The 13,069-nt window shown below is 35.7% G+C and overlaps 1 protein-coding gene across 1 annotated transcript in view; it reads right to left on the bottom strand.

The window, feature by feature from the left end:
* Nucleotides 1–13,069, bottom strand: part of LOC120536016 (hamartin-like) — a 64,004-nt gene that overhangs the window by 15,251 nt on the left and 35,684 nt on the right. Inside the window, exons 2-7 of the mRNA XM_039764301.1 lie at nucleotides 11,868–12,189; nucleotides 7,352–7,455; nucleotides 6,888–7,040; nucleotides 1,386–1,530; nucleotides 886–1,040; nucleotides 666–739 (exon numbers count right to left, since the gene is read on the bottom strand). Of these exons, the coding sequence (XP_039620235.1) occupies nucleotides 666–739; nucleotides 886–1,040; nucleotides 1,386–1,530; nucleotides 6,888–7,040; nucleotides 7,352–7,455; nucleotides 11,868–11,976 (740 nt within the window). The 5' untranslated portion in view covers nucleotides 11,977–12,189. The remainder of the gene's footprint in view (nucleotides 1–665; nucleotides 740–885; nucleotides 1,041–1,385; nucleotides 1,531–6,887; nucleotides 7,041–7,351; nucleotides 7,456–11,867; nucleotides 12,190–13,069) is intronic.

Consider the following 13,069-nt stretch of genomic DNA (forward strand, 5'->3'; position numbering starts at 1 on the left):
TATCACCAGTATCAAGACTACCTTCAAACAAGCTAAACTACACACATTTTAAGGGAAGACCTAATTGAAACAATCTCATTACCCCTTCTTCAAATGTTCTTTCATGTATTACAGTAGTCCTTGTGAGGATTATGCATCCAAGAACACACAGAATGAGCTTGGGACAGACATATATTCCAAAAGCAGTATTTGCATAGATGATAGATGGATAGAGACTTTATTAATTCCAAGGGGAAATTCATAGCATAGTAATTATGAAGTCCCATTGGATATTTTTATTGACATTCTATGCAATCCTCATTTTTGTTTACTGCATGCACTAGGACGCGGTCTTATTTTATTAAACCTTACAGCAGACACCTTCAATGATGTTGCTGCATTTTGTTCAACTGGACATTAAATATTGTTTTCCAGAATAGAGTGTTTCACAACACATCCATTAAGAGAACAGATCATAAATGTGAACTGAATGATCTCATTCTGCACTGCCATAGAATTCACTGTAGTAAAAGGCAGTCTGCTCCACATTTGAACTGTACAGTGCACTCAGCACAGAGTTAAAAATCATACCATAATATTGCCCCAGGCTCACAGCAGTTACAGATAATACATACCATATATTCTTTAATAATGTTTTTTTTGTTTTTAATATGTAGTTGAAGTACCTGGTTGGGTCCAGCTCATGGTCTTTGGTCCCTGTCACTAGTTCAGGGTGGATCCTTACATGCTCCAACATTGGCTAAAAATGTGAAAACACATAATGACTCCACACCGAAATCATGACTCTTGAATACATACTTGACTAACAAAGGCAACCTACAAAAACAAAACCTGCAACACATCCCCCATTTTTGGTTCTACCACCAATAAAACTTCAAAGCTCACCTTCACCACCTCCTCAAAAGTCTCCATGTTCTCTTTCATGCTATAGTGTGAGCGAAGGTATGACACAAAGTTGCAAGGGTACATCCCATAAAGCCGATGAAAGAGTGCATAAACGCTTACGTGTAAATGGATTAAATAAATCTCAGGCGTATTCCCTGTTACAAGCAGAAAACACAAGTTAATCCTATTTGCAAGTGAAATAAGTTTGTTTTAGTGTGTTATTAGCTTAAAAATAATAATGTACTCTCTCCAATTAGAATGAGACTCATTTAAATGCATTTCAAAAACTGTTGTCCAGCATTTTATTAGTGACATTTGTCTCATTTTATTTACATTTGGAATTTGATGTAATGTCCTGCTAAATTTTAACCACAACCTGCTGATCTCGGATTAAGTGCGTACAGTGAAGTCTTATAGCTGATTCAGCAAGGGCTTTGTGGTGTGGCTCACAATTGAAAATGGATACACTTCTGACAAGTTTATTTTAATAAGGCATTTACCTGGAGTTTTCAGGTTCCAGGAAGCTAAGCGACCAAAGATGTCAAAAAACTCGTAGAGGTTTTGTTTGCCGGGCTGTGGGATCATCGGTAGAAGGATAATTAACACAAGGACTCCCGTTATTAGAACCACAATGTTGGTATCAGTCTGGAAAGAAAATTAAACTGGTAAAACTCATAAGTTTTTAATACACAAAAAAACAACAACTCTTACCTAATGAATATGAAGCTACTTTACATTTCAGTTAAATGCATACAAGGTAGCAATCACTAAAAATTACAGCCCATTCTGGAGGATTTAAATGAATACAAGAAATCCTTCATCTATGAACACAGAATATCAGCTTACTTGAAAACCATCCTCACTTTTTAAAGAAAATGTATATAGTTAAACCTTCACCTTCAAATCAAATACGTGGACTTAAATTGTTTAGGAAATTGAATTGAAATCAACTTTATTTATAATCTGTCTAAATGTCTGTACAACATGAAAATAAATGTGATTTATAAACAGAGACAGACTGAAGTCTACTGTGGGTTCAAGTACCACTTCATGGCCTCCAAAGATCAAGCAAGACGACAATTTCACCTCTGGGATTAATAAAATACATCCAAAAAATAAATAAAAAGCAAACAAACAATACAAAGGCAGAGTCAGCAAGCAATTGAACAATTTGATAGATAAAGGAATACATTTTTTTCAAATTTTTCTTAAATTTAAAAACAAAAAACTAGTAAGGACCAAAGAGTGATCAGAGTGTTGAGCACTTTCAGGTGCAACTCTTGTGCATAAGTACCCTTCATTACAAAGTATTTTATAGCACAGGTTTTTACAGGTGCTGGACTTTCACTAAATAAGTCCCACAGGCCCTGTGGCAAGCTGAAGAACATAATAATCCAGGAGGAACTTACAAAAGATCTGCGGCATTTGTGGGTTGAGTGTGATCATTTAATGGCTTTGAAAATCTAGAGAGGGTGCACCTTGTCAAATTATCCATGGTAGGTGCACGGGAAGAACAGCACACAGTAAGAAGACACAGCACAGTTTGTAAAGATCCTCACTTTTCTTGGGTCTGAGAACAGCAACATTCAAACGAGCTGAAAGTGTTGCCCTAGTTAGAGAACTCTTAACTGAGCAATAGTCTGTTGTCACCTCTGCTCTCCTAAGGAAATAAACTGAAAATGAAGCAAATTATATTCTTCTGAATGCTATGAATTTTCAGTCTAGTGGAAGCTCTACAAAGAGGAGATCAGTTCTTGGCATATGAGACATACTAGACTAGACTCCATTAAAGATGTAGTATTCCCAATTACAAGACATGGGCAATGTCGACTTCATCTTTTATTTGTCTGAAGTATTTGTTCCATACAAACAAGCAGGTTCACTTTATTCAGTAACCTTTTAAAGTAAAACTCAAACTGGTAACCTGCAATTTTCAAAACAATGTCCATATGAAAGACAATCAAAAAGGCTACAGATTAACAGGTATCTGTTTTATTCATTGTACAAAAGTGTTACTTTGTTAAAATTTCACCTTTTCACTTCAACAATGAGGCTCCTTACTTTCAAGTAATTAACAAATCATGTATAATTTATATTGGAGTTGCATGTGTGTCTCTATAGATTAAAGCCCAGCTCCAATACCCCTGAGACACAAAAATTAAACGGCTGAAAATACCAGAGGTTGCACTGTGAGATTCTTTAAGTATTTCCTCCTCACTTTAACTGTTTATATTTTGAATAGTTAGTTTATATTGTCATTAGTAATAAACAGGCTTAATCTAGAAGTGACAAGGATTTTTAATTGATTTTATTAAAAACGAGTACAATTCCATACAGTCAAGCTTAACCAAACTAAATTAAACCCCCCACCCAAGAGAAACAGGGTAAGGCCAACAGCCAGAGTAAAACTTTAAAAGTAGAAAAGAGGAAAGAGAATCCTTTTCTCAATATAAATGCTTATTCTAACATGTTATTGAACAGATCCTGTTAGGTTCTAAAAAAAACTTTTGAACAGACTGACTAAGTGAGAAATTGATTTTTTCCAATTTGAAATAGTATAGAACATCAGTTACCCACCGACTTAAAAGTGAGCTAGGATTCTACCAGTTGAGCAAAATAAGTTTACGTGCTAGTAGTGAAGTAAAGGGAATAACAATTTGTTTGTTCTTCTCCACTTTATGACACAAAACACAGCTTTAATGGATTAGGAGTGATTGAAACACCAAGACTGTCTGATAGGCATTTAAAGATTTTGGTCCAGAATGATGTTAATTTGATACACGACCAAAACATCTGACCCAGTGAGGCTGGAGCTTGAGTGCAATGTTCACAGGTTGGATCTTGCCCTGGAAACATTTTGGACAATTTTAAACTAGACAGATGTGCTCAATGAAAGATAAGTTGAACAATTGTATCCTTTGTGCATATGGACTTAGAATAAATTCTAATGATGGTTGCCTTCCACTCCTTTTCTGAAATGTTGAGTAAGATCTTTTTCCCACTGTACTCTGGGATCTTTGAAAGGAAGGGACTTTAAAATTTTTTTATATATATAATAGAAATGCTGTCCGAGTCTCCAAGACTGATCAATATTTCTTTTGGAATGGAGCGAAGTAGGAGGTTTGGGAAATTGGGCAGATTCCATTGAGCAAAGTTTCTAATTTGAAAGCAGTGGAAAAATTGTGTTGAGATGAATTTGAAGAATGCTTTTCGTGAGATGCAAAGACATTATCTATATACAAATCTGTGAATGAAGGAATATTGGGATGTTAGTATATTGATGATAACTCGTATGTATTGGGGTACAAAGCAAGGAATATAAATAAAGTACTACAGGATTTTAGATCTTTTGTGGACCAAGCTTGTGTGGTTTATCAACTTGTGTCAATATCCAGGTTTTTTATTTGCTTCTGCTTTAGATTGTTGTAAGGTTGCTCTTTGGATGCATGGATGTTTCGAATCCAGATAAATGAGGTTATGGTTGAATCTAATGTCTTAAAATCTGATTTGAGAATGTATATGGGGATGCTTTGAAATGGAAAAATCAGCTTGGGAAGGATATTCATCTTGACAGTGTGGATTATCCCTGCTAATGTGAGTTGGAGGGTAGAGCATCTATGCACATCTTGTTTTAAGTTTTTCTATCCAAACAGCAAAAATTTGTTGAGAAACAGCTTTATATTTTCTTGTCATGTTTACCGCCAAGTATTTAAACTGATCTGCAATGACAAATGGGAAGGTTTCCAATCTAATATTGTATGCTTGTGAGCTCACTGGAAAAAGCACACTTTTATTCAAATTAATTTAAAGTCCAGATATCTTGAAATTCTGCTAATGCTTTAAGGACTGTTGCCACAGAATTTTGTGGGTCTGACATATACAGTACCATATCATCTACATCGACAGCTCAAGTACTCTAATAATCCTCTTTATCTCAGAGGCATTTTGAAAGTGAACAGTCAGTGGCTCAATTGTGATTACAAAGAGCAGTGGTGACACGGGGAAATCCTTGTCTAGTATCACATTCTAGTATGAAGCAGTCTGAAATAATGTAAATAAACAGAAGCTTCTGGACTGTTACACAATAGTCTGATCCATGCACATATGTTTGGGCCAAACCCAAATTTGTACAATGTGGTAAACGGGTATTCCCATTCAACAATATCAAATGGTTTTTCTGCATCCAATGAAGATCTCCAGAGTGTTACAACTTTATGGGTGAATACATTACATCACACAGACATTGAAGATTGGAAGTTAAGGGTCTACCTGTAATAAATCCACTTTAGTCTTGTGATGTCACCGAAGGAAGCACTTTCTCAGTCCTTCTAGCTAGAACTGTGAAGAGTATCTTAACATCATTATTCAGAAGCGAGATTGGTCTGTAGGATGCACATTGTAATAAGCCCACTTTTCTTACAAAAGATGGTAATTAATGCTTGACCAAAAGTTTGGGGCAGAATTTTATTGCCTTTGGCTTCTATAAATATCAATAGTAAGGGAGCTAACTTAATTGAATTTGTTTATAAAATTCAGCAGGGCAGCAATCAGGACCTGCTGCATTCCCACTATGAAGTGAGTTTAGAGCATCTAGTAATTCTGAGAGTGTCAGAGGTTCATCCAGTCCTACTGCACTCAACGTATCTAGCTGTGGTACCTGTAATGTGTGTGTGTGTGTATAAAAAACGCATTAGATTGTGTCTTATCTTCTTTAAGCTGAGTAGACTATAAGGACTTATAGTACTCTCTAAATGTGTGCATTATATTTTTATGGTCAATGACTTTCTCTCTCTGTGCTGGTAATTACTGATAGTGCACTATTAACTTCCTGCTTGTGGATCTGTTGAGCTAAGACCTCATTAGCCTTCTCTCCATGTTCATAGTAATGATGCCACAATTTGTCATCAAGAGATTGAATTTTGATTTCAAAGGTTGTCTTTCCTATAAAGTGCCTCATTTGGAGACCTGGCTTGTTCTTGGTCAATTCTGGTAATTTCACCGATTAACTCGGATGCCTTCCTGGTTTCCAATTTATTTTTGTGGGAGAGAGATGAAATAATCTGTCCTCTTAAAAATGCCTTCAGAGTTCCCCAGTATATTCCTGTAGATACCATTGAGGATGCATTTGTCTCTAAAAATTAATCAGTCTGCTTAAATGTAAATTCTTCTGATGTTTAAATCATGAGTGTTAACATTTACAAAACAGGAATCTACACTGAGGATTTCTCTATCACACACAATATACAGTATTTGTGATGGCGACTGTGTTATATTTTTTGTATCTCAAAACCCACCAAACAGCAGATGTGGCTTATTTGCACGTGAGCTACATTTTGAAATCCAGCGAATCTGAAGTGCAACCGACAGAGAATTAAAAGGTGGAGCAAACAAACTTATACAAAATATAAACTTGACTGAAATAAACTTTGTACCCAGAGTGACCCTGCACAAACACAAAGATGAAACACATAACGAAATTGATCTGGTACTCAAGCACCATGTATTTAACAGGGATTGTTTTACACAGAAAGTGTCCTTATTTCTTAAAAAAAAAAAAAAGGAACTCTTTAGCTCCACTACAACTATACGCTTTCTGTCTTTTACAGGAGAAGATTATAGTAACATACCGATTTACTTTCAGTCACCTTGCAACTTGGCAATTTTTTTACATTTTTTTTTATCCCGTCCTAGTTTAGATTTTCTGTCACCTTCAATTCAAGTCCAGTATTAATTTATTACTCTTAATAAGCCACAGGACAAAGCTGATGCCTAGGGGACTGTATTGGACTTATTCTTCAAGTAGGATTGGTGCACCCCTAATATAAATCCAGTTTACATTCTCAATTTGTAGCTGAACTAAATGCTTGGGGAACTCTGCCTCCAAATGATAGAAAGAGCAGACATCAACAAGCAACACATACCAGGTCGCCCTAGCCTAAAATCTAAGTCCACACAAGCATTAAACATACATTTTAAATAAGCCCTTATATCCCAATGCATACCTTTAAACATTTCAATAAAGCTTGGAGGATTGGGGCACGAGATACTTTGTGTATCCAAGGTGGTTGTTTCCGGATGACATGTTCTAGTAGTGTGAGAGTAGCCAGACGGCAGGCAGACTTGGTCATACAATCATTCAATTTATCAAGAAGGTGCTATGAGAGAGAGAGCAGAGGCAGATTTAATAAATAAAAATAAATAAATAAATAAATAAGTTTTTTTTTTTAAATTAACAAAAAACATCGATACTACTCATTTTTATATTCTGTTGCATACAATTCACAACATCTACTATGCATACTGAGATGACCGATGGTATGCATATCACTTTTTTACATACATACACATTCATATAATTATATTAAAATATATATATATTTTACACACACACATTCTTTTTTTCTCAAAAGCATTTTTCACAATGCCTTAAAATAACCTCCACTTCTTAAGCCTGCTAGTTCCTTACCTTATCATGTGGCTCCCTGACAGAGGATAGGATGTGCAAAGCCTGCCTGGAGCTGGTTTCTAGGTAATAGTCCACCAAGCTGTTTAGGAAAATTGACCCTCGATCTGAAAGGCCAAAAAAAAAAAAAATTATTCAGATAGTGTGGGAGATAAAGGAAAGCACTGGCTCTCAAAGCTTTACCTTTCTATCACAGTTTAAAAAGAAAAAAAATTTTGGGGGAGGTCTGCCACCTTTCACATGAACCCGAACCCGAACCCAAGCCCAAGAACCCCTCCAAATCATCTTGGACTTGCATTTAAATCTTTTAGGAGGCTATTAAGAGATTTCTTAACACTTTACATAGATTCTGTGAAGAGGAAAAGCAGAAACACACACATTATCAAGCCACATTGCAAATGAACGTAAGTGGTAGTGAATGTATTTGCAGCCACCACAACACCATTATTATCAAATATATAGTATATTTATGGATAATTGAGAGGAATTACAAATTCAGTACCCTGAAGTTTGATTAGCTGGATGTCTTAAATGTAAATGCCAAAATTAATGAGAACAAACAAAATAAAACAGATTCAATTACTGATTCTCTCCTTAATTGCCTTTTTCTTAAATACAGAAAACATTGTGCAAATAGTTTAATGATAGTGGCTGCTGTGAAAGGCATTATGTATAATTTACACAGAAGTTTACAGTTAATTTCATAAAAGTGTTTCTGGTCAAACAGCAACTGCCAAAAAACAAAACCGAGTTGAATATACTCTGAAATATTCTACTGCTGACGGTTCATTTTTTTCAATGGATGATCTGAGCAGCCATATAAGCTAAACAGAGAATTGTAACTGAAAATGGCATGTATGAGAACCAGGATCCATGTGCATTTTTTTGGTAGTTTTACTTATGTTGGCTATTCCTTACAAAAAAAGGAATGATGAGACTAACGGTTTAAATATCTTTTGACCATAGCACTATAACATAGCACAGGGGTCGGCAACCTTTCAGTAGTGTTGTGCCGAACCTAAGTTACAATGTTATTCTGTGTGCCAACATAATTCTATCAATTTTGTTATATATAGTATCAAAATTGGTCTGGTTTTAATGGGCTTCAAAAGTATATACTTTTGAAACCCATAAAAACCAGACCTTATATTATTGCTCATTCAACATTTTAAAAATACACAGGATATGTGAAAAGAATGTTTTGTCTAATTTTTTATAACTACATTCAGTGGCTTTATTTTTAGTTCTAATTAGTTGAATAAAATAAGTAGTTTTTTTCTTAAAGTGTGAAACAGCCCTTTTTATAGATTCACTTTTCTCAGAGTTTTTAAACGTGGACTGATGTTTAGTTTGATAATGTCCTTGTACACTTGACATATAACACACGACACTTTCACAGCATAATGTACACACAGCACTAAACATGCTTTCCCTTTACATGCAAGTCACATATGTAAAACATAGGTGGGGACGTGGAGCACAAATGCATGCACTGTAATTAAAGTATAACAACAACAGGTTGGTTTTAATGTTCCATGGCCTGCACTGAAAACATGGTTTCCATTTACATGTGAGTCGCAGACACAAAACGTAGATGAGGGCGCAAGTGCATGCTCTGTGATTACATTTTTTTTTTTTTTTACTATATTCAATTCAATCAGAGTGCCATTGAAAATCGTTCTGTATGCCATGCTTGCCTACCCCTAATATAGCACATAACAGCTCTATAATATGTAGTCTGAAATAGCAGCTTAGTTTGACGGGCTCAAAATGCAGATGATTTTTGTAGCATATGATCAGAGTTCAAGCTTCAACTTTAGTTTTTCCACTAAACTGAAGTAGTAATGCTATCTAGCAAGCAATCTTGACTTTTTGCAAATTAAATAATATAAAATCAAAAATGCAAACACTGAATTCTGATTGAGGAAAAAAAATTACTTTTGTGCCATTTTCTTCTTTGCTATTGTAACATTACATTTATGTCCACCAGGCAAGTAATATGTATTTAAGAAACTTTCTAATCTAACTTGGGTAGAGGCATTACCTTTAGCTATAGGTCACACAAACTATAGCATAATCTACTAATCAATATCAGAAAAGCCCCATTCTTAGAATTTACGTATATCAAGGCTGAAGACTCTTGTTTTGACATATACAATTGCTAGAGGATCTCCTGAGGTGGTTTCATATTACTCACTTATAATGCTTTTTAAATCTGCTGGAGTAATCATTTTTAATTTATTGTTTACCAAGTCTTCTATCTAAATGAAAATTTCACTATTTACACATGGAATGAGCGTTTTCTGAATTCTGCTGACCAAAGACTGTTGTAATATAGTACTAAAAGTATCCTCCATATGTAAATGTGTAAGCCCAGAAAATTTGTAAAAACATTTTTATTGCTAATATTTTAATTCAGTATTCTTTAAACATATGCATGAGAACTTGGTTTTTCTACCGTCCTCTTTTTTATTTATTTATTTTATATATATATATATATATATATATATATATATATATATATATATATATATATATATATATATGTGTGTATATATGTGTATATATATATATATATATACAGTCATGTGAAAACATTAGGACACCCTTTGAAAGCATGTGGTTTTTTGTAACATTTTTAATAAATGGTTATTTCATCTCCGTTTCAACAATACAGAGATTAAAGTAATCCAACTAAACAAAGAAAACTGAAGAAAAGTCTTTTCAAGATCTTCTGTAAATGTCATTCTACAAAAATGCCTATTCTAACTGAGGAAAAGATAGGACACCCTTGCCCCTAATAGCGAGTGTTACCTCCTTTGGCTGAAATAACTGCAGTGAGCGGTTCTTGTAGCCATCTACCAGTCTTCGACATCGGTCTGAGGAAATTTTACCCCACTCCTCAATGCAGAACTTTTTCAGCTGTGAGATGTTTGAGGGTTTCTTGCGTACAGCCCTTTTCAAGTCACCCCACAGCATCTCAATGGGATTCAAATCTGGACTTTGACTTGGCCATTCCAGGACTCTCCATTTCTTCTTTTTCAGCCAATCTTTGGTTGATTTACTAGTATGTTTTGGGTCATTGTCATGTTGCATGGTCCAGTTCCGCTTCAGCTTTAATTTTCTAACTGATGGTCTCACATGTTCTTCAAGCACCTTCTGATACACAGTAGAATTCATCGTGGATTCTATGATGGTGAGCTGACCAGGTCCTGCTGCAGCAAAGCAGCCCCAAACCATGACACTTCCACCTCCATGCTTCACAGTTGGTATGAGGTTCTTTTCTTGGAATGCTGTGTTTGGTTTACGCCAAACATGTCCTCTGCTGTTGTGTCCAAATAATTCAATTTTGGACTCATCTGTCCAAAGAACATTATTCCAGAAGTCCTGGTCTTTGTCAACTTTATCTCTGGCAAATGTCAGTCTGGCCTCGATGTTTCTCTTGGAAAGCAAAGGTTTCCTCCTTGCACACCTCCCATGCAAGTTAAACTTGTACAGTCTCTTTCTGATTGTAGAGGCATGTACTTCTACATCAACAGTAGCCAGAGCCTGCTGTAGTTCTCGAGATGACACTTTAGGGTTTTGGAGACCTCTTTTAGCATCTTGCGGTCTGCTCTTGGGGTGAACTTGCTGGGGCGACCAGTCCTGGGCATGTTGGCAGTTGTTTTGAAAGCCCTCCACTTGTAGACTATCTTCCGGACAGTGGAATGGCTGATTTCAAAATCTTTTGAGATCTTTTAAATCCCTTCCCAGACTCATAGGCTGCTACAATCTTTTTTCTGAAGTCCTCTGACAGCTCTTTTGTTCTCACCATGGTGCTCACTCTCACTTCAACAGTCAGGAGCACACCAAACTAAATGTCTGAGGTTTAAATAGGGCAAGCCTCATTCAACATGCAGAGTAACGATCTACTAATTATGTGCACCTGGTGTGATATACCTGTGTGAGATCTGAGCCAATTTAAGAGGGAATACATGTGAGGGTGTCCTATCTTTTCCTCAGTTAGAATAGGCATTTTTGTAGAATGACATTTACAGAAGATCTTGAAAAGACTTTTCTTCAGTTTTCTTTGTTTAGTTGGATTACTTTAATCTCTGTATTGTTGAAACGGAGATGAAATAACCATTTATTAAAAATGTTACAAAAAACCACATGCTTTCAAAGGGTGTCCTAATGTTTTCACATGACTGTATATATATATATATATACATATACATATATATATATATACATACATATATATACACACACACATACATACACACACACAATTTTTACCAAATATACAGTATATAATCGCGGACAAAGTACAGCAGAAAGTCAAAAAGAAAAGTTTTAACTAGTCTTCTCCAGTACTTGATCTTTAACTGAGTAAACATGCAAATTTATCTAAAAAATTCATCTCCAAAGAAGAAAAATGAAAACAAATAGCTGAAGAAAGTAGATTTATCTTAACTGCCAATTGATCTTTTATTACAGAAACTAATCATTTCATTTTAATAATGCCAAAACATTAAACCTGTGTTAAGGTGCTCATTTATAGCAGCCCTGACTTCTTCCAGTTCATGTAGGTCAGACGTCTCTAGAAGATGGAGGAGATCCCCCACATTGGGCTGTTCCTTCGCCATCCTCTTTGAGGTGTCTTAAGTGTGGCAGGTGGGTTTATTGGGGTGGGTAGTGGGGAAGGGGGTGTTTTCTAAGGGAGCAGCTGCAAGGGTATGACACACCAGGAGAACTGGTTTCCGTCACCTGCTAGGGTGGGGAGGGGAAGGGAAGGGGGGAGGGAGGGCCACTCTTGCTGTTCACTCCAACAGCTTCCAGCCTGAACCAAGCAACACAACCTGCAGAAAGAGAAACAAAGAATAATTAGAAATGCATTTTAGCAGTTTTACTTCAAACACCAACAAATTAATCTAAAGAAAGCACCTCCATGATGAAGAAAATATTAAAATTTCAGCCATAAGGTGGCAGTAGCAGAAATGATTAGTTTGGAGAAGACCTTCACAAGGCATACATAGGTGTGAAACAGTGGACAGATGGAATGACCACAAATGAGCAACGCTGTATTTAATACTGTTGGCCCAACACATTAAGAACTGGGTTTAAATACTGGCACTTTCACGATCATCTGGCATTTTCAACACCTTTCCAAGTATTTATTGCCTTTCTTCCATATCACAAAGATGTGTGCATTATATTAATTACTACTTTAAACTGGCCAAGCACAAGTGTGTGTATAGGTGACGGTGCTGCTGATAAAGAGTGGTGCCCATGTCTAGCTATGCTCTGCCTCTGTTCAGTGTTGCTGAGACATGTTCTCCGCAAACTATAATTGGAACAACTGGGTTTAATACATGGATAGATATATGTAGGAAAGTCACATCTACTTAACCTTTTGAGAGAAAAAAAAAAAAAAACTAAAATATGAAAAAGCAATAATGAAAATCAGCTCTCTTACAATTTATAAAACATGATTCTGAAGAAGAGCAGAAAATTGAAATAAGTAACTGAAGAGTCATATTACAACTTTGTTAACGATTTGGAATGTAATATCAACACCACAACATTTCTGAGACAGTTAAAATTTAATACAAATGCATTCTTCGGACTATTCATTCAGTAAAGGTGTTCTACCAGCTAAAACTGAAGCACAGTATTATAGGAATGCTTTAGTTTCCTGTTTATGATGTATGCCGATTTTTCCCAAAAGTAGCTATTAAT

This window comes from Polypterus senegalus, chromosome 9 (assembly GCF_016835505.1).
Source record: "Polypterus senegalus isolate Bchr_013 chromosome 9, ASM1683550v1, whole genome shotgun sequence".
NCBI lineage: Eukaryota > Metazoa > Chordata > Cladistia > Polypteriformes > Polypteridae > Polypterus > Polypterus senegalus.